General features: G+C 36.5%; 1 protein-coding gene across 3 annotated transcripts in view; it reads left to right on the top strand.

The window, feature by feature from the left end:
- DDX60 (DExD/H-box helicase 60) overlaps positions 1–24,921 on the top strand; it is a 115,433-nt gene that overhangs the window by 51,069 nt on the left and 39,443 nt on the right. For all 3 annotated transcript variants that reach the window (XM_073017710.1, XM_008000220.3, XM_008000223.3), the window contains exons 20-30: positions 87–202; positions 1,076–1,218; positions 1,365–1,474; positions 6,222–6,326; positions 6,866–6,994; positions 8,002–8,126; positions 12,915–13,073; positions 16,242–16,389; positions 17,813–17,965; positions 20,646–20,750; positions 22,298–22,498. In XM_073017710.1, coding sequence (XP_072873811.1) covers positions 87–202; positions 1,076–1,218; positions 1,365–1,474; positions 6,222–6,326; positions 6,866–6,994; positions 8,002–8,126; positions 12,915–13,073; positions 16,242–16,389; positions 17,813–17,965; positions 20,646–20,750; positions 22,298–22,498 — 1,494 coding nt within the window. The remainder of the gene's footprint in view (positions 1–86; positions 203–1,075; positions 1,219–1,364; positions 1,475–6,221; positions 6,327–6,865; positions 6,995–8,001; positions 8,127–12,914; positions 13,074–16,241; positions 16,390–17,812; positions 17,966–20,645; positions 20,751–22,297; positions 22,499–24,921) is intronic.

Raw genomic sequence — 24,921 nt, 5'->3', positions numbered from 1 at the left:
TGACAATTTCAAGATTCCATGTCTTACTTTCATTTGCTATTTTTAAATCAACTTTTCAGTTGAGATTTTTTTTTTTTCTTTAATAGGTTCATTGTCTTGGTGGAGAAATTGGAGCAGAAATCTGGGAACATCTCCTCGTCATGATCCGATGTCCCTTTTTGGCTCTTTCAGCTACCATAAGTAATCCTGAACATCTCACCGAGTAGGCATTAAGTTCCAATTTGGACAGAGTGTTTGTCTATTTTGAATGTTTGAATTTCATAATTTCTCAATGGGTTCTGAGGAGTTTCATAATTTTCTAGTGAATTTAATAGTTTATTTCTGGATCTTCAAGAAACTGCATCTCTCTACACCTCCTGGCCATTGCTGAGGAAAACCACCCTCTGTACAGAAAAATCACGGACTTCCCCACCCAGATCTGCAATTGAGTAGGAAATTTCTCCCATCCTGAAAATTACTCATCAGAAAAGATGTATTTTTGTTTCTTTTTTGTCCTTCACCAAGAAATAAAAAATAAAATGATATAATAACACACTCAGCCATGGGGCCTGTGGTCCATTTTCCCACTTCGTTGAGATATTTAGAAAGATAGCAAATTCTTATTAGTTGAAAGCCCCATTTTATCTTGTCATTGAGCTTGATTTTTACCTACTACTAGTAATTTTTTTTTACTTTACAATATTTACTTATTTACTGATAACAATCCTATAATACCTCCTATGTGCCCAGTACTGTTCTAAGTGCTTTACGTGTAGTAATTTATTTTAAGTGCCCAGCAACCCTTATGATTTATGCTTACTTCCATTACTACTATTAAATAGTCACAATTCCAATATTACTACCATACTTCCATTTTAAAATATGGAAAACTAGGTACAGAAAGATGAAGTTATTCAACCAGGAGACACAGCTATTAGTAAGAAGGTTGGGATTTAATTTCAAGTAGTCTGGCTTCTGAGTCTATTCCCCTAAGTATAATTTATAAGGAACATGAAACTGTCTTTACTTAAACTACTTAATTTCACAGGAAGTAGTTCCATGTTCTGCCAAATAATATGTACATTTATTTTTTAAGGTGGCTACAATCGGTAAAATGGTACTGGAAACAAGAAGACAAAATAATTGAAAATAATACTGCTTCTAAAAGACATGTGGGTCATCATGCCGGCTTTCCCAAAGACTACCTGCAAGTAAAACAGTCATATAAAGTTAGACTTGGTATGTTTGATATATTTCTATAAAGTTTGCCTTTTACTTTATTTTTTAAAAATCTACCATTATCTTGATCTTGATGCCTTTTACTTTAAATTTATTTCAGTGATTACATTTCCATTGATGTGGAAATTCTTGTTCTTCATTTTTAGTGCTCTATGGAGAGAGGTACAATGATCTAGAGAAGCATGTATGTTCAATAAAACATGGTGACATTCATTTTGATCATTTTCACCCATGTGCTGCACTAACCACAGATCATGTAAGTGGTATTTTAGCCATATTTGTTCTGAGTAATATAAAGTATTTGTATATATTATAAATAAATGCTGCCTAATTGATATTTATCAGAATTATAGAATTACAGAATTACAGAAACTGATACTTTAACCTTAATTTAAAAAATAACAAGAGTATTCTTTCTAATTCTCATTGGTTCTTCAACAATGCCTGAATACACAAAGATTAAAAACCACTACAAATTTAACCTGAATTTTTAGCTAATTTTATTTATTCTCAGATGTTTTCTTTGCCAATTTTTCTTCTTTTCAGCACCCATGTCTGTCTGTCTACCCCTCTGACACTAATTCTTCTCACAGTGCAGCCATACAATTATATGTGGACAATCCCTAGTACATAGAAAAATCAGATAAAAGACATTCTTGCTAATGTAGCAATCATGACATGCTTTTTTGGTGGTAAGCCAGTAAGGTGGAGGTCTTAGGAAGATTTCAGCTGGGACACTGGGGTGTGAGTGGGGAAAGATTTCTTAATTTTTCTTGCATAGTTTTCTTCCTGTCTCATCCTACTACCATAAATGGCCCATTTAAACTTCCTTTGGCTTTCAAAGTGATGATTAGTCAATCGTTTTGTCTTCCTTCTCAAACCTTAAATATATTCCAAATTCTGTCATGTTAAACATAATAGGACATCCATCATAAGATTATTGTGATGATTAAAGAAGGTAAAATATGTAAAATTTTTAGAGCACAAAAGTCAACATAATTTGACACGAATATAATTAAACATAGCTCTCAACTTTCTTTAAAGATAATTTTGATCTTTCCAAGTCTCTTTTGGCTTTCTTTTGGAAAAAGCTAAATGCATACCTCCTTAGCTTAACAACCGAGGTCATCCATGACCTGGCCTCAACGTCCTTTCCATTCATCCACTAGGGATATCTTACCTGGCAGCCCTCATGCTATGTATTGCTCTTGGAATATTTCAACCCAGATGCCAACTACCAGTTATTCAGATCCTGTTCATCTTCCATAATTCTTCTAATGTGAAACCTTTTCCGAATTCTTCTCTAACTTTCTTAGCTAGATGTAATCTTTCTTCTCTTCATAATACCTTGTCTGTGTTTCTAATACGACACCAGTCATGATGAACTTACTGCTTAAGTCGTTTACATGCATATAGTCTTTACTTACTAGAATAACTCTTTGAAGGCAAATTTTATGTCCTTCGTTTCCTAACAAACTGCTATGTATATAAAAGGTACTACGTGTATGTTAAATAAGAACAGCCAACCTAAATTGAACACTTACTTCGTGTTCTAAAAATTCTACATTTTTAAACTCTCTTAACCATGACAACAATCTTATGACAGATGTCTTAATACTAGTCCCACTTTACAGTGAGGAAAGTGAGGCATAGAGAACTTAACTAACTCAGTGTTCTTTCGTTAAGTAAATGGTGGGGTCATGATGCAATCTCCAACAAGTTGGCTTCTAAAAGCAAGCTGGCTGATGGTAATTTTCTAATAGAATTTTGTTATGGAAACTTATCTCTTGTGTGACAATGGCCCAATCCAAATTCTAAATAAACCTAAAATATGGACAATATTCTTGTGACTTAATTCATACCCCAGACCTAGAATATGGATGATAACCCACATATAAAAATAAAAGACACCTTATTCTATGTTTTTTTCTTTCTCCCTTCCCTTCCCTTCCCTTCCCTTCTTCCCTCCCTCCCTCCCTCCCTCCTTCCCTCCTTCCCTCCTTCCCTCCCTTCTTTCCTTTAAGATATCCCGGAGTTATCTGACATTTTCATCATTACCTGGCATTTTAAAAACAGTATAGTATTTTAAAAATTATTCTGTGTAGGATGGTTCAAGGCAGGTTATCTTTAAGCAGCAATGCATGTAGTGGTTTGGAGTTCTTGCTGAAATTGTCATTTTGGTCCAAGTGCCTTTCGTCTATTTTCAGTAGCTATTAATGGAGTAACTGGAAAGCAATAGAACTGCTACAGTGTGCTGTGACCCCAGATGACTTCTGCAAAGGTCAAGCTGTTGTATGAATCTTCTTAAGATGTCTAGACTTTTGTGGCAGGAATGCAGGATGAACATAAAGACTTAGGTATTAGTAAGTCTATTTTGACAGCTGTGTGTATAGCATGTGTTTATATAGGACATATCCTAAAGTAGCAGTGATAAAAACCTAGGAGGGATTTCAACTGAGTAAATAATTCCTGGTCTTGTGTAGTCCATTTCAGATTAATATGGAAAAAATGGAGTGGTAAGAAAAAACATAATAAACTGTGGCAACATAAGAAGGGCCATCCACCTGGGTCCTTTCCTCTATAGTTGTAGTATAAAAATGATTTCAGGAGTGGGGCAGGATGAGTGAGCTGGTCTGAATCCAACCATGGTGAGGGATCGCCTTCAATCCATACATGGCTTGTTTCTGGCTAAGGACAGTGTCTTTGGCCTTTGGCCCAATTTTCATGCCACACAGGAACAGCTGCTGACTCCTGGAGAGCTATCAGCCCCGGGAAGTCCTTGAAAGAACTGCTGTCTATCTCTTTCTGCTCAGCATAGATCAATGCCTACCCTCACCTATGACATTAGGGACAATGTGGTTTACAAAAATAGCATCATGGTATAATACTATTGTGTTTATAAACAAAGAATGATAAAAATCTCTGACTTTTATTTCTTTTCATTTTCTGCCTAGACTCACTCAACTTTTGCAGGATCATTAGTCACTATGTAGTGGAGAACAACTGAATTGAATCCCCAGTATTTAGGCATAGGACTGTTAAACTGATTTTTAAAAATTAAGAACTATAAGGGATAATTAATCAATCATATTGATGGCTGTGTCATTAATCATATGCCAGGCATTTTACTAGGCCCTGTTACATATGTTATCTAATATAATTCTCATAAAAAAACTATGTCACAGGCAGAATTATCCTTCATTTTAGAAATGAGGAAACTCAGACCTCTCTAAAAGGCTAAGAGACTTAAGAACTCATAAGCATTCTAGCAACCAAAAACAGAAGATTTATATTTTAACATTATAATAAATCTTCGATTTATTGTATGTTTTTATTTTAGTTAGGTAGAGTAAGTAACCACTTTCAAGTAATACCTAACAAGAGAGCAAGATGCCAACATTACAAAATAATAGGTGTTTTGTTCTATTTAGTATGTTGACATAATATAGTCCTTAGCATTTAGCTATCTTTCAGTGCTCCAACTGAGATGTTAAATGATGATTCCAGGAATTATTTTATGTTCTGTAGTTTTAAAGGTTTGAAGAACATATGTTGATTTTGTTTGCTCTCACTGCAGTCTTTAGGGTGGAAGTAAAAATATTGTATTTTCATTCCTATATTATGGATGAGGAACTAGCATTTACAGGTGCAATTAGAACCAGATCTTCTGATTCAAACTCTCCTGTACTTTCCATTCTACCAAACGTCATCTCCGGTTTGTTTCAACTGTGTTGTGTTTGGAGTGGCTTTTTTAGCCCTGAATTTTAAAACCTATTAATAGCTATTTATGAAAACAAGTGCCCTATTGTCAAATTATTTTGGATAAATTTGCATGCTATATTTACTTCTTTGAGATTTAACATTTCCAGTGAGAAATCCCAAAGAATCCTATTTGATACAATACATATCATTTCTCCCTCCTTTTTCTTTTTTGAAGAATACTGTCTTAGCCCATTCAACAGGCTTCTATAACAAAAATATCACAAATTGAGAGGCTTTAGAAACAAAGATTTATTTTTCAGAATTCTGGAGGCTGGGAATTCCAAGGTCTAGGCACTGGGAGATTTGGTGTCTTGTGAGGGCCTGCTTTCTGGTTCACAGATAGCTGTCTTCTTGCCGTGCCCTCACATGGCAGAAGGTACAGGGGAGATCTCTGTGGTCTCTTTTATAACAGCATTAATCCCATTCATGAGGGTTCTTCCTTCGTGACCTAATCATCTCCCAAAGGATTTGCCTCCAGATACCATCACATTGGGGATTTGGTTTCAATGTGTAAGTTTTGGGGGAAGACATTCAGTCTATACTACATTCCTATTAACATCTCAGAGAATATGTTTTTACATGCAAATGATTTGTAATACTAGTGATTGAAACCAGTAGAAAATACTACAGTGAAACTTTTTGAGAACAGGAATTTTTTATTTCCACTTAAAAACATTTGTGGAAAAAATGAATGGCATACATTATTAAGAAGACTTAGAGCAGACCTGTCAGTGACCTTTGGGAGAAGTTTCTTGGAGTCTCGAAGGTGGTTTGAGAGCCTTTATCTTGAAGTTGACCCAGTTCTTATCTTGAAACATAAGCAAATAAGATTTTCCCGTTTTAGCCTGGTTTGGTACACTTAAAGTAAAGAATCACATTCTTAATTACATCAATTTTGGTGTTAGCTGTAAGGTAGAGGTTATGTATTGTCTAAACTGAGTCCACAAACCTTTCAGCTTCCCATTGCTCTGACTTCAATTATGAAGTCATTTCATAGAAAATTAGCACAATGAAAAGGTCTTAGGAAGTAATATTAAACATTTTTGGTGGGCTTTTGGCTTTTTTCCCTCTTTAGTGATTCAGTGACCTGTGTAGATAGTATTTTGTTAGCATTTAGCACCTATCAGCATTTGAATGTTTTAGTTTTTTGCCTTTCAGTGTCTTTGGGTTATGATAGTGACTGAGAGGCAAAGGATAAGACATAAAATAAAGAGTAAGAATTTTAATTTTATTTTAAACAGATTGAAAGGTATGGATTCCCTCCTGATCTTACCCTTTCACCTCGAGAAAGCATCCAGCTATATGATGCCATGTTTCAAATTTGGGAAAGTTGGCCCCGGGCCCAGGTAAATAATACTGATGTAATTAATCCTATTATAGAGGATGATAACTTTGACAAACTCTCACCCTTTCTAATCACTTGCATCTAATCTTTTAAAATTATTAGTTGACTCTTCCTAAAATAAAAGTGCTTCTTCTCATATTTCTAACATTATCTGTTTGTTTTTTAATGGGTTTTAATTTGTATTTTATTTTAATTCCTGAGAATATTTCTTTTTTTTTAATCTTTTCAACTTCTCGAACACTATTATATTTCAATCTTTTTACATCTTAGATTCATATTTCTTTTTTTTTACACTTACTTCCCTTCTAAGTCCCAATTGCCATTTGTTTTCATCTTCAACTTTGTTTTGCTTTGTATCCTCTCTTCTGAAGAGCTCATCCATCCTAGTAATGTTATGCATTAGAAGCTATGTGGAGATAAAAAGTTTAACCATCTCTATGCTCAAGAAACTTGTAAGGCTGTTAAAGAGGTATATAATTGAGAAATACTTTTGGATTTTCTTGCATGATTGTACCCAATTTTGTAATATTTGTTTTCAAGGAACTGTGCCCAGAAAACTTCATTCATTTTAATAATAAATTAGTCATTAAAAAGATGGATGCTAGAAAATATGAAGAGAGTCTAAAGTCAGAATTAACAAGTTGGATTAAAAATGGCAACATAGAGGAGGTAATTTTCATACACTTTTTGGCCAAACTATATTTATATTGTTTTCTTGAGTTATATCATTCAGTTAATACCATTTTCTGATTTTTTTAATCCTCAATTTTTATTTTAAAATTTTAAGTTGAACACGAAGTCTAGTGATTCTGAGACAGAATAAAAAGAGAAAGTAAACTGGTCTTTGTCTTATTCTCAATGTCTTCTGAACCATGTGCCAGAGGCTACTGGTTTCTTCTAAATGGCATAGCAGACAAGAACAGAAGGTTCTCTATCCAAAGAGATGATATTGTTGATACTTTAACAGTAGAGAGACTGAACTCACAGTAATAGTTTCTGAGAAGAATGTTTTACTCCTCTTTCTTTTTTGACTTGGAGTTTACTGTTCTTTTCTTCTTATTATTTCCAGTTGTAGGAACTATTTGGGTATTGAAACTTTTCCTGGAATTATATAAGTTACAGATATTTATTTTAATAAGTTGATGGTATTCATATTTTGAACTTTGATTTATTGGCGCAGATTGAGGAATGACATATATTAGACTTTTCTCATTGGATTTTTTTTCTGTAATACCTTAATCTATTCCCATTCAAAAACATAATATAATTGAGTTACATTTTCTTCTAGCTATTTTGTCATTTACAAACCTTGAAAATATATTTGGATGTGATTTTTTGACATAATGTAGAAACTGATTCACACTTACCCTCCTGTCATAGTGAAACCAGCATCATTTGCTGAAAACTTCTATTCCTGATTTGTATCGCCTTAAAAATTGCAGGTTAAATTGCATATGTGTGTGTGTGTATATATCACTGCCAATATTTTGTTCTCTAGCGTATTGATTTTTATGTTTCTTTGATGGTTCTTTGTGTAATTTAATAATGTACTTTCATAGGACTATTTAAAAAAAAACCCAAAAATATATATTAGACAACTAAGAAAATATTTTAGCAAAAAGTAGTAATTTCTTTCTCATGCAGAACTTAAAAGTGTTTTGTGTTCACTGCTACAGGCCAGAATGGTACTTCAGAATCTTAGTCCTGAAGCAGATTTGAGTCCAGAAAACATGATCACGAAGTTTCCACTTCTGGTTGAAAAACTAAGGAAAATGGAGAAGTTACCTGCATTATTTTTTTTGTAAGTTATTTAATTTAATTTGGTTTTGCTTGTAATTGTATTAGACTCATTCCTTTAAGGCAGGTGTCCCCAACTTCCAGGCCACAGACCGTCACCGGCCCAGCCCATGGTCTCTTAGGAACTGGGCCACAGAGCAGGCGGTGAGTGGTGGGCCAGCGAGCACTGCTGCCTGAGCTCCACTTCCGGTCAGATCAACCCTATTGTGAACTGCACATCTGAGGGATCTAGGTTGCACGGTCCTTATGAGAATCTAACGAATGTCTGGTGATCTGAGGTGGAGCAATTTCATCCCGAAACCATTCCCCCACCCAGTCCCTGTGTACCACTTTCCCACTGCCACCCATTGCCAGGTTATTTTCCATGAAACCAGTCCCTGGTGCCAGAAAGGTTGGGGACCGCTGTTTTAAGGTGAGGGGAGTCATACAAACTTTCCTATTGTAGTGCAGTGTTCATTACTGTTTCTGGGGCCCATTGGTTATTTGAATGCATATGTTTTGTTTAAAAATACAACTTTCTAGTTCAATTCTTATATTTGTGTTTGTGCTATTATGAATTACCATCTTTATGTAGTTTGCTACTCTGTTTTCTTTCTACTGTAAACTATTATTTTTTATTTAGCCTTGTTAATTTTTAATACATATCTAGGGTCTTTGCAAAACAAATTGAATGTATATGCACACAAGTATCCCACATAAAACTAAAGTATCTTCACAATATACTACTTATTGACAGTGTATTTTATTATATAATTTATAGTAATGAGAACTGTGATCCAGATACGCTGATATCTTTCTAAATTTTATATATTATAGTATAAAATAGCTTAAAATTGAACAAAATAGTGCAATTTCATTGGATATCAAAGTATAATTTATTAAATGGATAACATACTAGATCCTGGATTAACTTTGATAAAATAGTTTGGGACTAGAACACAATACTCTATTTACTTTGGATAATTTCAAACTACACTTAAGCCATGGAAGCTGAAGTAAATAAATCCAGAGTCTTGGTTAGGTGGAAAAGTTTAATGAAACTTGCTGACATGTAAACAGACATATAGGAATGAATCATTGATGATATATTTCTGAAATTATGATGATGGGTGAATGTAAGATTGTGTTTGGAAATTTGGGGGATTGCAATAATATTACTCCTTTTATCTTTGTTGTTGGGATAAGGAAAATACATTTCTGCACTGCCAAAGATTTACAAAGCTCACCTGTCTCACTTTCAAGTGTGGCTATAGGTTGTAATTAGAAACAAAAGTAATTCTGTACCTCTGGGATATTTCTGAAAGCCTCACTACAAAACAGAAACTGAAAAATAGCTGTTTATTATTCATACCTTCATACAAATATAGGGGAGGCAAAATTTTACTTCTACCACCTTAGGCTTTTTAACCTGGGCTTGAGAATTAAACTGATACAAGACAAATCAATAGAAAAGCATGCACATGTATGTAGTATGTTTTATATGGTGCAGAAGGCTTCATAAGGAGATGAAGACCCAAAGATGCAGTTAGAGTTGGACACTTACATAGTGAATTGGACAAAGAGTGGTAAATTGTGAAAAATGTGACAAAGTAAAGGGGCGTGGGCTAGGGTAACTTGGGAACAGATGTGACTAGGAAGGTAAGAGTTAGTTTAACAAGGTTTGTTACTGTAGATTTCCCTTGGCTTCAAGTTCCCATCTTTGAAGACGGGAATGTTACTCTCCTTCTGATATAAAAACGTTTTTTATGGGCATTTAATCTGCTGCTTTTAAGAAAAAGATCAGAGTGATCTTCTTGACCCTGCTGTTTTTTCTAGTGCTTTCAACTCAAAATAGTTAATATGCCAGAGTGATATATTTCGGGAGTAGCATGTTCCAAAATCCTTCACATACTTAAAATATTTTAAAACTAAAATATTTCACAAAACATCAAAAGTTTAATTCTACTTGAAGAATTGAAGCTTGGCATGTTTATATAACTCTTGAATTCTCTACAGAATAAACTGTGAACATCCTTGGTCTTACACAATTTGATTTAGTGCTAAGTAGCCCCAGATCATCAAGAGATCTGAGGATTTGTCTGGGCTCAAGTTTTACCTCTAGGAGCTTTTCAAATAGTAATGTACCCTTAAGCCTTCTGCAGTCTGATCTCTTAAAAAAAATACATGGAGCATATTCAGAGTTTGATGGTAATGGCAGTGTGTGCTTATGGGCACACACTTCACGGCCAGGCCCAAACTTGGATCCCACCTCTGCGCCCATGAACTGTGTTATTTCTGGACAGCTACTTAATGACTTTAAGCCTTAATTTCCTTATTTGCAAAATGAGATGATGAAAATAATAATGCATAGGATTGGGGTGAGAATTAAATAAACCTAAGTTATGAAAACACTTAGCACAGTGCTACAAAAATGTTATTGAATAAGGTCTAATCTCTAGGCCGCATTCATTCTTGTAAAAGTTGCAGATACCAGGATGATCCCTTTTTGTCAGATCCAAACAGACTAGAGCTGAGAGAGCATGAAGGCGGGGTGTTCATGCTTGTATGGCTGAGATAAGCTGTCTCAAGGACTTTCTAAAATAATCCCACAGGCAGTTCTTTCTTTAGGGCTACAGCAATTCAGATAAGATGCCCTTGAAAGAGCACCATCCACTAATGGCATCTCCACCGATAAATTGATGCCAGCTCTGGTTTTGCGTCTCCAACACCAATGAACTATGTTTCTAAGCAGCTTATGTAAGCTTTGCCTTTTGCCAGTACAAGCTTCCTTTTATCTTTGTCCCTTCAGACATATGTATGGCTTGCCATAGCTGTGTATCTTGGGTTATAATTCTCATTTCTAATTCTAAATATAGTCAACATATTTGGGGATATTTTTTCTTTGGTTTTGTTTTGATTGACATAATATGTAGGTTATCCGAGAGATTTAAGAGGCAACATTATTTCCAAGTGATCTTTGAACTTTATTTCCAAGAGTTTTTTTTTTTTTAAATGAAGTACTATGATGAAAGTGACACTATTTTAAAAAGTAATATATTCCTAGGCCCCAGTAATTCCCAGGCCCGTTAATGTAAAAAGAGAAGCAACATAGGTCAGTTAAAAACAGGGTTTGAGAACAGAGGCCTGCAGGCCAGACTCTGCCACATACAAGCCGTGGGTTCTTGGGCAGGCCACTTAATCTTTTTGTGTCTCAATTTTTTCATCTGGAAATAAGGATATTAATAGAGATATTAATAGTGCCTTCTTCATATGATTGTTGTGAGTACTAAATGAGTTAATATACTGAAGTCACTGAGAATCATGCCGACAACTGTATATAATTTTTTTTTTAAGGGGGATGGAGTTTCACTCTGTCACCCAGGGCTGGAGTTCAGTGGTGCAATCTCAGCTCACTGCAACCTCCACCTCCCAGGTTCAACCAATTCTCCTGCCTCAGCCTCCCGAGCTGGGATTACAGGCATGTGCCACCACGCCCGACTAATTTTTGTATTCTGTGTCACCGTGTTGTCCAGGCTGGTCTCGAACCCTTGACTTCAGGTGGTCCACCTGCCTCAGCCTCCCAAAGTGCTGAGATTACAGCCATGAGCCACCATGCCTGGTCAGCTGTATATAACTTAAATGTTTACTGCTATTATTATTTTATTGTGTACTATATGAAATTTCTTGTCATGTGGCGTAGACTGTCACTTTTAAAATTCTTACTTCACCAGTGTGCCGGTTTATTTACTGTTCACTAGCTAAACACATTTCCTTTTGATGTTCGCACTATAAAAACTTTAGAAAGGCCCTTTGCTTCACAGCATAGATTTAAAAAGCTTTATTATACAAACCAGACCTATGACTTGTTATAATAAGCTATAAGCTATGGTTAGTATAGTGACAATAGCTATTGGCTACTTGCAGCCACAGCATTTTACCACCAAGAAACAATGGGGAAATAAGACCTCCCTGGGCTTTTCAGTGCTCCTGTAAAAAGCCCTAGCTTCCTGACACAGGGAAATGCATGTGAAATAAACATAGGAAATGTTTGCCTTTACTTCCTCTAGAAACATTTTACTCTTCATGTATCAGGAGAATTTGATCTATAGCCATTTGTCTATAAATGTCTTTACCAATTTGTAGCTAATTGCTCAGATCTGAGAAGGCCAACTGAGTACAACCCAGACCAGGTTGCTGGGTTAAACCCCAGGGTGCCAGGAAGTATGGATCACTATATTCCTAGGTACTTACATTTAAAGAACTATAAAGCCCAGAGCTTAGAGACATTTCTGCATTGCAAAGTCCAGCAACACCTAGGGTTTTTTCTTTTGGAAAGAATCATAGGTTCTCACCTTCTACCAAAAGAACAATTTTTTTTTGATTAATCTTTTTTTTCCTCATTTTTAGAGAAGGGTGGTGATGGGGATAGCTATCTGTCTTCTGTATATAAACGGAGATAAATGGAGAAAAACCATTGTTCTCTGTTCCTTGCTTATGGAATATTTGACTGCTATTAGAGGAAAAATTTCCACGAGTTCTCATTGCATTGTCCCAGGGGTAATGTCTGTGTGGCGGAGTGGGTGAGGGGACTGGGGTCGGGGGAGAGAGAAGGGGAGGGCCGGCAACACTATTTACTATAAGGTGGGTTAATAAGGAGTCGGCTGATTCGGAACACCTGATGTGCACTTTCTGGATAACATTTATAAAGGTGGGTATTAAAAACCCAACAAGGGATGATAGCAGTAGATGGAAATATGATTTTGAATTGTATTTATGATGTTATTTTCAAGGCGCACATTCTTTTTATTTCCAGATTCAAATTAGGAGCTGTAGAAAATGCAGCCAAAAGTGTGAGCACTTCCCTAAAGAAGAAGCAGGAGACAAAAAGGCCTCCCAAGGCTGATAAAGAAGCCCATGTCATGGCTAACAAACTTCGAAAAGTTAAAAAATCCATAGAGAAACAAAAGATCTTGTAAGTAGTTGACTAAAAAATTGACAAGTAGAGGGTTAAAATACTCCCCAAATCCCAGTAGGAAACATAAATTGAATATGTTCTATAAATAAGTTCTAGTTGTTGCTTGGACTTATTTCTAAATTGAGTACATTTGGGTGAAAGAATGGGGTAAAGATGAGTGACCATAATTGTACATTCATTCCTTAATTGCATCGATCAGTCTCATTTAGGACTTGGGAGAGGTAGAACCACAGCCTGTCAGCCTAGGTAGATTTTATAACCTGACGTAATCATCCTACACAATAAGCACATCTTTGACACATATATGAACTCTGGCTGTCACTTAGTCCTCAGAAGGTTTAAATATAGACTACACACTTTGTCTTTGGTCATGACAAAGAAGTCTCACTAATATACCGTCACAGTTTTATGAGTGATCATAAAAAGAACTTGAGAATGGATGGAAATACTGATTTGATGCTTGGAAAGACTTAGCTAATGTGACTTCTCTTCCTTGCTCTCAATGTCTAATTCTGTCAACTCTAGGGCCAAAATGTTTATCCCCTCTCTATGATCCTCTCCATCTTAAGTAACTTCCTGGCTTAGAAGCTCCTTATATCTTGCCTGGATGATCACAGAGGTCTTTTTTTTTTTTTTGGATTTCAGAGCCTTGAGGTTCACCACTCTCCAATCTAGTCAACAAATGATCTTGCACACATTTGAATTGATTAAATTATCCCATGCTCAATGTTCTTCCTTCACCCTTGCTTAGCTGATGAAGTCTAAACTTCTTGACCATTATGCTGAAATGTTTTGGTATTTGCCTTAACTCTATCAGTCTCACTTCCTACCACTCTGCTCTATCAATACTCAATATTTATGATTCTCCTCACATGACTTACTTTTCTACCTCTTCCTTTCCATGAACTGACCTGTGTGCCTTGAGTGCCCTCCTTCCTGATTGCTCCCAAAGCTTGTACTCATAATTTTTGGTATCTCATCTCCAAATATTTCCCTGATTCCTGCAGTTAGACTTTCTACCCTCTCTCCTATGTTCTTCTACACTTTCAATAGCTAGTGGATCAATTATTGTAATATATTGTTGTTTGTATGTATTTCTTTTTCCTAAATTTTAAGTTCCTTTACAACAGGAACCATGTATTTTTCTTTTTATGTCTTCATTGCTTAGCACATTACCTGGCCAGTGATATTCCATGAATATATTTGAATGAATGAAAGATATTTCTCTCCAAGTTGAAACAACTTTTAGAGCATCTCTGATTTAGGTTTTCCAAATTCCAGAGCAAACTAGAATTTACTGCTGAACCTTCTGCTTATATTTCCTCTACCTATTTTTCTGTTTCCTTAGAAGTGTGGGAGGTGAAAACCCAGGGATAGCATAGGAGGTGTAAGCCTTCTTAGCAACTAATCCTCAACAACCTTTCCTGAGGGCACCAGGAGCCACATTTCAGGTTAGATTAGTGACCAACAATTCAAGTTATAAAAATAAAGTGTGATTTAATGTGTTATTCATCACCATACTGGGGGTGAGGGGGCCTTTAGATAGTCCCACTCTGGCCTCTTCCATCTGCATCCATTCCCATGAAGCAAAGGGCCAGTGGAGCTAAGGAGAAGTGCCCATCCAGAGCTCATTCTCACCCTTGAATTCCAGGTTATTATGGAGCTATATTTGTCAAGGTAGGTGGATAGAATTTATTTCATTTAACAGTTTATTACTTTGACTAAAAACTTAAAGTGAGGCAATAATATGTGGAGCTTTGCCACATGCTCTGCAAATTTTAGGGCCAGGCCCTTCTATAGTCAAGGCATTCTCCCCTGAGTTAAGGGTAACGTTAGTTAACACATAACGATGAAATACAAGTGAGCACATCTTCTCATATTTACAATTTTCTTCCATGCACAGTTAAGAGAAAAATTTTAAAAATCAAATAAGTGGTAATTGATTTGGGTGCATGTTACATTGAGGGGTGATGGATGGACAACACAGTATGATGATACAATAGACTAAGCCAGGGTTTATGGAGGAGTCTTCTAGGTCAGATTCCCTAGTAGCATACGCTGAGATGAGGATGTCTGTGGAAGGGATTTATTGAAGATGTGTGCTCATGAGGGACCTATAAGAAAATGAATGAAACAAGAAAGGGAAGGTGAAGAAAAGCAAAAATGTGGCTTCTGCTAGAAGATAGCCTGATTCTAACCCTACTGGGAATGCTGGGGCACCAGAGAATTGCCCCACCTTGAGTCAAGAGGGCTGATTTTTATACTTCGTATCAGTCAGACTTTGGGTGTGGGCTATTTCCCATCCCCAGGAGAGGTTGTCACCACCCAGGCATCTCCAAGAGGCCCCTGTCAGGTTAGGGCAATTCCCCAGGGAATGGTGCAGCTGAGAGCCTTAGTAACCAAATTCAGAGCAGCTGTAGCATTCACTACAAGGAGGGAAGGAGAATGACTAGAATTGGCAATGTGGAGCAAGGAGAACGCCTGCCTTAACCTCTGAGCCTAGGGTCATGAAGGCCAAGGAAGAAAAAATGATCATCACTTTAGCAAGGAAAAACAGAGTTATCTCAGGAGAACTGGGTGTGGCAAGACTACAGCCAGAAGGAAAGGAAACATCCCAGAAAATATCAATATATGATAGAATTTTCTCATGGTGGATCATAACATCCAGAGGCTGAAGAGGAAGGAAATTAGAGGAAGACTGAGTTATTAAAGATGCACAGCAGGCCGGGCACAGTGGCTCACACCTGTAATCCCAGCACTTTTTGGGAGGCCGAGGCAGGCAGACCACGAGGTCAGGAGTTCAAGACCAGCCTGGTCAACATGGTGAAACCCCATCTCTACTGAAGATACAAAAATTAGCCAGGTGCAGTGGTGGACACCTGCAATCCAAGCTACTCAGGAGGCTGAGGCAGGAGAATTGTTTGAACCCAAGAAGTGGAGGTTGCAGTGAGCCAAGATCACGCCATTGCACTCCAGCCTGGGTGACAGAGAAAGACTCCATCTCGAAAATAAAATAAAATAAGAAAAATAAAGATGCACAGCAGTGGAAGTCTGGGTGAGAAGACTGATTTGGGAAGTCTTGGGCATCCTCTGGTGGCCAAATCAACCAATTACTTCATTCATTATTTACAATTTCATTAATTAAAATTTTATTTTTATGAACAGAGATGAAAAGAGCCAGAAAAAAAACAGAAATGCGGATCAAAGCCTAATACATGAGGCTGAACATGATAATCTCCTGAAGTGTCTAGAGAAGAACCTAGAAATCCCACAGGATTGCACATATGCTGATCAAAAAGCAGTGGACGCCGAGGTCAGCACTTACAACGTGACCGTTCTCCAGACTATTTCATTTGTCAGCCATAGCTTCTTAGTTGTAGACAATGTTTAATAAGATATATGCATAATATAATACATAATTAATACAATCCCTACCAAAGGAGAAATCTCCTTTAGCTACATATCAGTCTTGAAGGCTTTGCAGTGCATATCCAAAAAAGGACATGATAGTCTAAGCCAGGGTTTGTGGAGGAGTCTCCTAGGTCAAATTCCCTAGTGGCACACACTGAGATGAGGATACCTGTGGAGGAGACTTAGGATTTGTAGATTATTTCTTGCTTGTTAACAGTTCACCTCTGAAAATGTCTGCCATTTCATTATTTCTTTCTATTACATTGTTTCCACAGTCTGAATTCTAGGCTTCGATTTCATATGCTTCATTTGAAAATTTGGGTGCATGTGGTCCAATACACTTTAAATAATATTCACAGAATTTCTCAAAATCAGGGGCTTTTTACATTATAGCTAAAATACCAGAGAGGCATTGGAATATCTAAAACTGGTATGCAGAAACCTTTTAAAATGCAAATTACTCATGCTTATGGTACACAAATTTGAAGGTACAAATTAGTAATAATAAAAGCAATGTCATCACTCATAAGTACTCACTGCCCTTCCAGATCAACCTTTTATCTCATTTTCCTGTGACTATACACATACAAATTTACATACATTTTGTGTGTGTGTATATACATATGCGTATACACACACACATATTCTGTTGTGCACCTTCTTTTGTAAGCTTCATGGTGTCTTATTTTTTATAACCATGTATTTAGATCATCATTTTAATGAATCCTTGATGTTCTGTTGTATGAGTGAATACATAATTGAAGTAACCACTAACCAGCCTTTTGCTTTTGGAAGCTTTTTTTTGTCCCTCTTCCTTCATAAGCGGTGTTTATCTTTGTCCATCTATCTCTGGACACAACTGTATTTCTTCTTTAAGACCTGGATATTTTTAAGGCCATTTGTGCTCAGTTCCAATGGGAAGTAGGCATTCCCGGACCACGTAGGATAAGGAACCTACTCTGCCTTCTTGGAGAAGTCTCTCTGTTGGGGAAAACTCCTAAGGCTCCAATAGCCAACTGATATCCCTCAAGCAAGAGCAGTCATGCACTCACCGCTACTGGGTGTTTTATCTGCTACTTTGTCAAAATTTTCTGCCCCAGAAATGGAGTAAGACAGTTTAAGATAGTCTGTCCAAAGAAGTGGGAAGATTTTTCTTATAGTTACTGTTGCTGCCATAAAATGTTCTTTGTATTCATGTAGAGTCAATTTCAAATAGTTGCCTCATTTAGCCAAATTATTACATAGTATGCATGTTATTTTCATTTAGACATTTTTAATTATAATTAAAATTAAATCATAATCCCTAAATGTCTTGCTTCTTTTAGACTTTGCAGAAGGTATTTGATCGAGTAAAATTTGACAGAAAAGGTGAAGAATTGAAAGCCTTGGCAGAAAGGGGTATTGGATATCATCACAGTGCTATGAGTTCCAAAGGAAAACAATTAATTGAAATCCTCTTTAGGAAAGGATTTCTTAGGGTAGGTAAATGTTCTTTATTCTAAAAATTGAAATTGTGACTGTTTCAAGCTGAATGTTCAGGAAAAGTAAAGAATACAACCACCATTTTTCTTTTTTTCTCATGTAATTGTCTTTTAAAAAAATAAGTTGGCCGGGCACAATGGGTCATACCTATAATTTTAGCACTTTGAGAGGCCAAGGCGGGTGGATTACCTGAGGTCAGAAGTTCGAGACCAGCCTGGCCAACATGGTGAAACCTGCTTCTACTAAAAATATAAAAATTAGCCGGGCATGGTGGCAGGTGCCTGTAATCCCAGCTACTCAGGAGGTTGAGGAAGGAGAATTGCTTGAATCCGGGAGGCAGAGGTTGCAGTGAGCTGAGATCATGCCATCACACTCCAGCCTGGGGGACAAGAGCAAGACTTTGTCTTAAAAAAAAAAAAAAAAAAAAAAAAAAAAAGTCATGATAAGACTGCATATCCTCTGTCTTATTTAATTGAAGAGGGGATTAAAATGCACTACTCAGTTTATCTCTTTTTGTTTGTTTGTTTGTTTTTGAACCTCATGAGTAGCTGGGATTACAGGCATGCACCACCATGCCTGGCTAATTTTGTATTTTTAGTAGAGATGGAGTTTCTCCATGTTAGTCAGGCTGGTCTCAAACTCCCGACCTCAGGTGATCCTCCTGCCTCAGTCTCCCAAAGTGCTGGAATTATAGGTGTGAGCCACTCCACCAGGCCTAGTTTATCTGTTTTTCATGAGAATAAAAATATTTCCTAAACAAATACTTTGGCAAATATTTCTACCGTGAAATATATCTATGTTCTCTCTCCTATTAGTGATAACAGACAAAAGGAAGACTAAAATAACTTTCAGACTGGACCTTTGTTATGTTTTGTGCAGTGTGTCCTGTGACAGTGCACAGGGATTTTCTGGATACATTCACAAAGGAGCTTTATATAGTTTGCTTGTAAATTTGGATCTTTAGTAATATTCAAAAATAGACTGAATTTTAAAAATTATTCATATTAAATTTTGTATGACATATATTACATTCACAAAAGAGAGAGAGAAAAACAGAGATTGAGATTGTTTCTGCTACTCTAGGTAGCATCTTTTAAGCTAAATGTTGAGGAAAATCTGACATCATAGTTAGCAATCCTATTACCTGAAAAACAACCTAAGATGTAGCATTAACAACTTTGCTATGCTTTTCTCTTAACTAATAACAAATCATGTATTTATTTTAAAGGCTAATTACCACATACAATATTTTCTACATGATTATCAGTTGATAGAAGAGAGACACACCAATTTTGATCAGCATATTCTGTGTTTAAAATAGTACCTGTTAAATAGTAGTTGCTTAATTACTAACAGGTTAATGCGATCACTCCACGAAAATCTATGAAAATAGTGAGATTTGCTCTAGAGAACATTTTTTAAAAAGGTATTTATTCTAGTTATTTTCTAAATGTATTATTATTTTCTACATTTTTGTTCTTATCAAAAAAACTTGAGAAAAACAGATAATAAATGATATGTTGCATTTTCACAGATACATAGATTTCAGTTACAGAATAATTAAAGAAGATCACTCTGTATACTTAAACATTAATACTAACCACAGCATGTATGACAATCAATATAAAAAGAAAGAGAAGATGATTAGAAATACCCAGCATTATATGAAAAGAGGATTATCTAAGTAAACTTTTAAGTTTGTCCTGCTCCTTTTCTGGTCAGTTACAACAATTCAGGGGGGAAAAGACAACTTTTAAAAATTACTGAGGTATGTTATTTCCATAGGCATAATCTCAACAAATTTTAGTAGACAAAATAAGTAATTCTCCGGAAGTGGATTTGTAAAAGTATTATTTCCCTATCATAAAAAATTTTCTGTCTAGTTATTCATTTAAAAATATTTACTGGGCCGGGCGTAGTGGCTCACGCCTGTAATCCCAGCATTTTGGGAGGCCGAGGAGGGTGGATAACTGAGGTCGGGAGTTCAAGACCAACCTAGCTAACATGGTGAAACCCCATCTCTACTAAAAATACAAAAATTAGCCAAACATAGTGGTGGGTGCCTGTAATCCCAGCTACTTGGGAGGTTGAGGCAGGAGAATCGCCTGAACCTGGGAGGTGGAGGTCGCAGTGAACAGAGATCGTGCCATTGCACTCCAGCTTGGGCGACAAAAGTGAAACTCTGTCTCAAAAAAAAAAAAAAAAAATTACTGAACACCTATCAGTTGCCAGGTACTCTTATGGGTGCTGCGCATACAATAATGAATCTTGCTTGGAGTCTGGTATAAGACAAGTGAACAAACAAGTAATGTTATTGTGGTAGTCATTAATGCTGTGAAGATAAATCATGTGAGACAGAGATAGATAATGATGGTAGGGATGGTTATTTTGGATGTGGCGGGCTACAGATTCGTCTGTGACATTTCAGCGGACAGCTGAAAAAGCCAGACAAATGAATATTTGGGGAAGAATATTCTGTGCAAAGCAAACAGCGCATTTGGGAATGTACTTGTGGTGTTTGTGAAATAGCAAGAATACCAATGTGTCTAGTTTCTCTAGCTTTCCCATTGTGGCTTCACTGAAGCTCAAAGAGTTTTTCAGCAACTTTATGACAGGAAATACTTGCATTCTATTAAAATGCTGTTTTACGAAGTAATTGTTTTATTCTCTTTCAAGGTGGTGACAGCTACCGGAACACTTGCTTTAGGTATCAACATGCCTTGTAAATCTGTGGTTTTTGCTCAAAACTCAGTCTATCTGGATGCCTTGAATTATAGACAGGTATTTCAAAATGCATAAACTTGCTTACTGTATTGCTGAAATATGGCCATAGCATAATAAAAAAAAGTGAACCTTTAGTTTACAGACATACCACAATTCACACATTCATCCTTGCCTGGCTTTCAGTTTTAGTTGTGGTATAGTTGAAAGCACCTGCATTTGGGATTGTGTGATTAACCAGATGTGTGACCTTGGATGAGCTATCTAAACTGCCCGATTCTCATTTTCTATCTCCAAAATATGGGTAATAATTACTTTCCCACAGCATTTGCAAGAATTAAATAAGTGATTTGCATGGAAAATAGACATCAAAGGTGCTTGATAAAGTTTTACTCAATCGTTGGCTGTGCACAAGATTTTGCACTCTAGAATTATCTTTAATGCTTCTCTCAGCTTTACTCCTGACACTCAATCTATTACCACGCCCACTTCATTACTTTCCTATAGCAGTATTTGATTTTTGCCTTGCAATTTCTGTATCCACCATCTTTCTTCATACGTTCTTAGCCTTGTATTATTAGTACAATTTCCCTGATTCTCCATGCTGTTTATTCTGCCACATCCTGCAGATAATGTGGTTTATCTTCATATGATTTCCCTGCTCAGAGACATTTGATAACTATTTCTGCTAGCAGATTCAAATTTAGATATGTCACCCACATTCAGGTTTTTATCAACGTGCTTCCCCCCTTTATCTCTAAACACTTTTTGTTCTCCTTATAGGCCTTGTTCCTACCCAGTATAACATCCTTATATAATTTTCAGCATGTTACCAACCCCTCTTTTTTAGTTCTATTGCTGCTGCTGTACTCTGAATGAATTCTTCTAATGCATTTTTGGGAATCTTCTACTTTGGGTTCTGGAGCTAGGGTGTTTGATATTTGGGATGATGGACTTAGGAATGGAAATGTCGGGGTCTGTATTTTGGACCTTCCACTTTGTGGTTGTTTCAGTATGGGCACAGATATTCCCAGTGCCTTAGCACAGTCTAAGCACTTAATCAATAAGAGTTAATGTAACCTCTGTAAAGATTTTATTCATAACTTGCTTTCTTACAAGTAACATTTCTGAATTTTATTTCACTCATGCATTTATTCTGGTTGTGCACATATTTTATTTTGTGATATGTAACTCAACACACTTGTGCATCAGAGAGGGCAGAAAAGGGATGAGAGATGGGGAAGATGGGCAGGGAGAGAAAATGGGTACATTAGAGTTCAGCTGTAAGTGATTTTGACATCACTGTTTTGCCGGTGCTCTTTGTTTCTTCAGTAGATCATTATTTCTTTGGGATATATTATACAAATGCCTACTGCAATTAATGGCTTGAAATATTTACATAATGATGACAAATGTCTCAGTTTCTAGATCTATCTCAGTCATGGCAAATTTCCTGAGCACTATGTAGTTGCATGTTAGTGTCCGTTCCTTAATGGTTAGACATGCACAATTTCCAAACTCCAAACCAGAGTAAAGGGCTCATTCTTACACTATGGCAGTAGAAGCATTTAGGGAAGTTATACATTGTAATTCTGTTCTCTTTTCAGATGTCTGGCCGTGCTGGAAGAAGAGGTCAAGACCTGATGGGAGATGTATATTTCTTTGATATTCCATTCCCCAAAATAGGAAAACTCATAAAATCCAATGTTCCTGAGCTGAGAGGACAGTTCCCTCTCAGCATAACCCTAGTCCTGCGACTCATGCTGCTGGCTTCCAAGGGAGATGACCCAGAGGATGCCAAGGCAAAGGTACCGTGCTGGACCCTGCCTGAGTTCAGTCTTCATCACTGGCCTGGCTCTAGTCACCTCTGCTGTTCTTTTAGAAGTCTGCAGCAATCACCTTTGAGTTTCATCAGTCCTTTAATGTTTTGCAATGTCTTGAATAGTACAGAATTGGGGGTAGCTAGGGAGAATAACAGTTTGGTTTGTTTCTACCATCAGACATGGAATTTGTGGCTTGATGAGCACTGAAAATCACTCAGGATTACTATTTTCAGGTGTGAAATGCAGTGTCCTATAGTAGTTAAGTGCTGGCTATGAATTTAAAAAGCTCTAGGCAATTGATAGATTCCTTTCTACAATTTAGAAAGAAAAGAAAGATTTATTTTTATGATTTTGTAACAAAAATTTAAGTGTTTCGTAAAAAAGTAACTCAAACTTAGGAATACTTGGGAAATGTAGAATGTTGAAATAAGAAAAAGTGCCCCTGTTTCACTCCCAAAGACATTCACATTATCATTTTTTTTTCAGTCAGTTTTCTAGGCGTGGGTGTGTATTTGGTTTTTAAACACTGATAACATTGTATGTAACTGAACTTCAAAATATGATTGTAAACATTTCCTGATGTATGTTGCCCAGATAAAAATTTTGTAGCCAATCTCTCAATGACAGATTTAAAATTCATGATTATGTAATTTGATTCTCGTCTTTATGGAGACGCATTGTTAGTGATGCCTGTTCTTTCTGTTTTTGTGTAGTGATTAGCATGCCCAGGTAAATCAGATACTGTTTTCTGAAGTTAGGATTCTTCTAGAATTCTTTTAATGAGTTGACTAATCTTACAGAACAGTCATACATCATTTTTAAGACCAAAATTTCCCCATTCTTGAGTTCTTCATTTTTACCTGTCTCTAAAGAGGAGTACGTCTTCTAATAAGGTTTCTTTTTTTTTTTTTTTTTTTTTTTTTTTTTGAGACGGAGTCTGGCTCTGTCGCCCAGGGTGGAGTGCAGTGGCCGGATCTCAGCTCACTGCAAGCTCCGCCTCCCGGGTTTACGCCATTCTCCTGCCTCAGCCTCCCGAGTAGCTGGGACTACAGGCGCCGCCACCACGCCCGGCTAGTTTTTTGTATTTTTTAGTAGAGACGGGGTTTCTCTTATTTTTTTTAAATGGTTATCAAGGTGGTTCATTTTCTTTGCCTTGCATGTTTGAGAAGACCTACGTGTAAACTTCTCACATATGGGACTCTTAAAAGTGGGCATAACATTCATAGAATATTACTGTCTTCATTCATCAAATCAAACTAAGATTGTTTCCATTGCCTTCTGGCATTTAATGTTTTACATAGAGGAACCATGGCAGTTTCTGTTCTCTTGCAGTTAACTTGATATTTTTTTCTGTATATGCAATTATATGAATCTTTTGCTTTATTCTATTTCAAATGTTTTATTTCCTAGGATTTTCTGGATTTATGGATCCTTTAAAATTTGATGTTTTAGTTATTATATGAGAACTTTCAATCTTTGTGCTCAGGTTTTTATTTATTGTGGTGAAATGCACATAAAATTTGCCATCTTTAACTATTTTAAATGTACAGTTCAGTAGTGTTAAGTATGTTCATATTGTTATGCAATGCTTAGTTGTTTTTCAAATGAAGAAGAGATCCTTGAATTGTATCTTTGTTATTTGCTTCTGTTAATTGTTCAGTGGTTTTTTCAGGAAAAGCTATAACTTTTAAATTGAAACCCACTTTTCTGTTCTTCATTCCTGTTTTTTTCTTTATGAGAAAACATGAAACTTATCTTCCATATCACTGATGGCCTGAAGTGCAAATGTGGGTTTTAATTCTGCTACTACTGGACTTTTGTTTTTTTTGTATTTTAGTAGAGATGGGGTTTCACCATGTTGGCTGGGGTGGTCTTGATCTCCTGACCTTGTGATCCACCCACCTTAGCCTCCCAAAGTACTGGGATTACAGGTGTGAGTCACTGCACCTGGCCCCTGAAATTCTTTACTACTCCATCCATCACTCTTTTATATCATAATCATGTATATTTCAATGTCAATTTATATTGTCTCTATACCATAGACTGTAGTGCCTTGTCTCAAATAGGTCATATCATTTGGCGTCCATTAAGGATGACAAATAATTTTTCCTTTTTTTCCATCTTCTTATTTTATTTCATTTTAAGTTCTGAGTCACATGTACAGAATGTGCAGGTTTGTTATGTAAACATGTGCCATGGTGGTTCGCTGCACCTATCAACCCATCACCAAAGTGTTAAGCCTAGCATGCATTAGCTGTTTTTCCTGATGCTCTCCCTCTCCCTGCCTCAACAGGCCCTGGTATGTGTTGTTCCCCTCCCTGGGTCCATGTGTTCTCATAGTTCACCTCCCACTTATAAGTGAGAACATGTGGTGTTTGGTTTTCTGTTTCTGCATTTGTTTTCTGAGG

Source organism: Chlorocebus sabaeus, chromosome 7 (assembly GCF_047675955.1).
Source record: "Chlorocebus sabaeus isolate Y175 chromosome 7, mChlSab1.0.hap1, whole genome shotgun sequence".
Taxonomy (NCBI): domain Eukaryota; kingdom Metazoa; phylum Chordata; class Mammalia; order Primates; family Cercopithecidae; genus Chlorocebus; species Chlorocebus sabaeus.
The sequence above is the reverse complement of the archived record's forward strand: the minus strand, read 5'-3'. Positions and strand labels throughout refer to the sequence as shown.